This window comes from Lactuca sativa, chromosome 1, assembly GCF_002870075.4.
Source record: "Lactuca sativa cultivar Salinas chromosome 1, Lsat_Salinas_v11, whole genome shotgun sequence".
NCBI lineage: Eukaryota > Viridiplantae > Streptophyta > Magnoliopsida > Asterales > Asteraceae > Lactuca > Lactuca sativa.
Window position 1 is genome coordinate 57,484,122 of NC_056623.2, and position 4,610 is coordinate 57,488,731.

The following is a 4,610-nucleotide window of genomic DNA, read 5'->3' on the forward strand; positions in this document are numbered from 1 at the left end:
TAATATAAAGATGTTTGTGTATATATATGTATAATTGGTTGTGATTTTTTTTTACCATAGAGTACAATAACATGAAAATATAGAAATTGAAATTTTTATCATGTACTATCATTATTCCATATAACAATTAGCTAGGTGATAAATTTAAGTGTACATTTATACGAATGCTTATATATTACGAAAAAATTAAATTGGCCAAACATGTTGAGAAAACCATCCCTCGTTGTTGTGCGAGAAAACGACATGTTATAATCTCCGATCAATTTAATTCTTTTGTCCTAACATATAAACAAAATAATTAGAAACATCCTTCATCACAATATTTTTTGGGAGAAGATTTTGGAAGTAGAAAGCTAAAGGGTTAAACAGAGAAAAAAAAAAGAAAGAAAAAAAGTCGAAAACACACACATTAATAATTCCACAATAAAGATTCAAACTCATTGGAAACCACATTTTTCTGACCGGAATAATGCCCACCGTCGTCGTCACCGCTTTTATTAATCCATTCATGTGGTGGGTAGAGCCATCCATCCACCATCGAGTCGATGTACACGAACTCATTATTCAACTCAGCAGACTCAAAACTCGTCCAAGAATTGGAAGCTCCGTTATCTCACTCAGTTCCTCCGGCTCCGACACCACCGTGGAGGGTGGAGGTGGAAAGTCAAACGTGTCCATGGCAGCTGCTTTAGCTGCTGCAGCCTGTACATCCCTCGGAGACGACGAAATGGGTCGAGGCAACGACCCAACCAAATCCGGAAAATTAATAATGGCTGAGTTACCCTTGATGCTAAGTGCAGCGACGTCGTGTGCACGAGCAGGCCATTTCAGGGTTCCGGTAAGTTCCGAGCCATATCCGTGATTCTTCCTCGGCTCACGGATTTCGGACACCCATTTGCCCCAGTTACGCATTCTAACGCCGCGGTAGATAGGGTGCTTGGTGCTGGAATCTCGGCTTCTCTTGATGGTTTTGGTTTTAGGGTGTTTAGGTTTGTGGTTAGGTGAAGAAGGTGGTGAAGTGAAGGAGTTGGAGCTGGAATCATCAGCTTCAGAATTGAGATTATCTGCACTCATTGTTAGTTGTTACTGCAAAAACTTATGATTGGATGTTGATAAGTGCATATATTCACGAAGTGTTCGTTAGAAAGCAAGACGACTGAGGAAAAAGTTGCAATCTTTTGGGGGGTTTGTAGAAGACGAACGATGAGCCTTAACCTGATTGAGCCATTTCTGAATGAGTGATACACTTATAAACAGTATATATCATGAGAGAGAGAGAGAGAGAGAGAGAGAGAGAGAGAGAGAGAGAGAGAGAGAGAGAGAGAGAGAGAGAGAGAGAGAGAGAGAGAGAGAGAGAGATGAGAGAGAGAGAGAGAGAGAGGAGAGAGAGAGAGAGAGAGAGAGAGAGAGAGAGAGAGAGAGAGAGAGAGAGAGAGAGAGAGAGAGAGAGAGAGAGAGAGAGAGAGATTTTCGTACAAATGGGGTCCCTTTCTCTTTAACCACTAGAGACGGAAAGAAAAAATCTAGTTGCTATGGTCTACTAGTGGTAACTCAACTTGTATTTTACTACACGGTTAATGCCACGTAAATTTTTTTTAAATTTGTTGGTTTGGTTATTTATTAGATTACCACCGGTTAACGTAGGGAACATATAAATAAAATGCAAATTTATATAGATATTATAAAATAATTATAAAAAAAATAGAGTTATTGGTATTATTGAAATGTATAGAAATTACACTAAAATAAGTAAATATATATAACATTGAAGGACCTCTTTATTAACAACATTTTTTGTTTTATTAGTTCAATGACCTTGTTTGTCACATATAAATACCTTAAAATATTTTTTATTTATGACACGAAAAACAACTATATATAGTCAACCATGCGTGAAAATGGGTCTACACAAGTATAATCAAATATTTAACAATATACTTTCAAAATACATTGTTATTTTATGGCTATATTGCGAAATATAACTGTTTATTTCAAAAAATAACAACTTATTTATGTTCCTTCAAAATAAATCACATAACCCAACCCCCCCCCCCCCCCCCCCCCCCCCCCCCCACGATATTAAATATAAAGAACCTATAACCAATAAATCTGCAACAAGCTAATCATCCCCCTCCACTTCATCTCTAATATCATATCTTTTTTCCTTAATCTGAGTTATTGTCACTATCATCGACCATGTTAAGATTCATTGATGGCTTCTTTTTTTATTTTAGGGATAATATGACAGAAATCATTTATCAGGTCCATCATTTATGTTTATACCTTTGTTTTTTTTTTTTTTTTTTATTTTGATATGCATTCTTCGGTTTACCACCATCTTTTTTTCATGCTCCTTTTTTATGAAATAACATTTTTTGAGAAATTCGTTCTACGGTTTTGAGTATGTGAAAGTACGTTGATTTTTTTTTTGAAGTAAAGAAAGTAGGGTTTTTGTTCGATGTTGGTTCCTAGGTTTGGTTCTTATTTTTTGTGATTTGTCATAATCCATTGCGTTTTATTTTCCATATTTATTTACAATCTTTATGTATAGAACACTTTATCCATATAGTCATTCACTATAGAGTTTAATGAAGGAAAAAAGAAACATCCCTTTAGTTTTATTTACTTTGCAAATTATCGAGCCTCCATGCAAAGCTTACAACATAATGAAAAAAACAAAAAAAACCTTATGAGGTAAATGTCAATTATAATTCTACCCCTTTTCCTCTTGTAACAATTATCTCACTTCAAAATATCTGCTTTTGTGTTTCAGCATATTATTGATAGCATGAAAGATCCAAACATTGTTGCATTTTGGTTAATCACAATGCCTCAAATTATGGGAGGATTTAAATATGATGATGAGGTCAAACATAAAATATGGTGTTAATACAAGGTTCTTCTATTTCTTATTTATTTATTTACTTATTTTTTAATTCAACTTTATTACGAAATTAAATAGCTTCTTTTGTTGATATTAGTGTTTCTTATTTAGAAAAATATGCGATATGATCAACTTCGTGATGCTATAGCAATGAGAAAACTTGGATGAGCAGGAAGTGAGATAAATTTATAATTTATTAACTTCAATGAGAAATTAATTAATTACAATTTTGTTATTGAATTTGAAATACAACAAGGATTATATCAATGGATCCTGAACATGCAAGAAATGATCCAGTGGTAGTAAAGAACATTCCTTACTATAAAGCAAAGAACAAATTATGGGCAGAAGTGATGAAGCTCAATCTACCACCATGACCTCGAAACCGGGGGGGGGGGGGGGGGGGGATCAGTATAAACAAAAGTTTTTTTCATTTATTTTAAGTAATTTACATATTTGGTCCCTATGTTTAGGTTGATTTTTTCGGTTTTGGTCCCTAAAAGAATCAGGTTGTAGTTTTTGGACCTTGTTTCACTATTTCATAAAACTTTTATGATTGCCTAACTTAACAGCCTAACTATTAGTTTTTTTTTTTAAATGACCATTTTGCCTTTGAACCAAAACTGAAAAAACATATATCATAACAACAATATATATATATATATATATATATATATATATATATATATATATATATATATATATATATATATATATACACTTAAGTTTAGAGTAGATTACATTTTTGGTCCTTGAGTATACCTGATTTTTTTCAGAAGGTTCCGAGGGGCGTTTTTGGTATTTTAGGGTCAAATGCTTACTCTAATTGAGTGCACACTTCTATTATACCGTGCATTCTTACCTGCCCATGTATGGTACCGATTCTTTTTGAAAAAAGAATACGGGATCCTATTTTCATCTTTCATAACATGCTTATATTTAACTTTAAAGCTCACATCAATTGTTGAGAAGGTATATTTCTTATTCTTATTCTGTTACTATGGAGACATAAAAAAAAAACTTTCTAATGAGGGCGTTCATGTCTTTTATACAACCCGTCTTTTATGTCATGTCATCTCTTGTCTTGTCCATTGATTTTTTACAAATGTATACACACACATGTAACATCATAATTTTAATATATATAACATCCAATTTTAACATTGAGTTTACTGTTATTGGAAATAGGATCATAGTTACCGATTAAAAAGATGGAACCAAGAACCGAACACAACATCAAAAACAAAAATTCAAAAACAATATTATACATCCAAATTATAAGTATTCAACAAAGAACCATACAAATGAGTAAAAATATATAATTTCAAAAACAATATCAAACTTACAGATTAAAAGGATTTAAGGAAGAAATACATACATTTATTCGACTAATCAGACTGATAAGAAGGTTGAAGTTTTTTTGCATTTGTTTTCTACGTGGGAATTATGACATAATGTTTGTGTAAATCGATTATTAAAAAGGTTTGAAATATATATACAAGTCAATATGATGAAAATTAGCAGGTAATCAATTGAAATCTCATTTAAACTTAAAATAGAAAATATCAAGCTTGAAAGTGTATTGGTTCATAATAATATCCGAAACTTTTGAAATTTAAAATTAATAGTTTCCGAGATTTCAACTTATAATATATTTGGAAAGCAATTTTGAATGGAAATAGAGCCTAAATTTAAGGTTTACATTAATAAGGAACCAATTTTGTAG

The 4,610-nt window shown here is 32.3% G+C and overlaps 1 protein-coding gene across 1 annotated transcript; it reads right to left on the minus strand.

Moving 5' to 3' along the window:
* Positions 1 to 204: 204 nt before the first annotated feature.
* Positions 205 to 1,265, minus strand: LOC111891275 (dehydration-responsive element-binding protein 3). The gene is given in 4 exon segments (XM_023887337.3): positions 205 to 586; positions 589 to 819; positions 821 to 864; positions 867 to 1,265. Coding segments are annotated over 4 exon segments (660 nt in total). The 5' UTR covers positions 1,075 to 1,265; the 3' UTR covers positions 205 to 409.
* Positions 1,266 to 4,610: the final 3,345 nt, after the last annotated feature.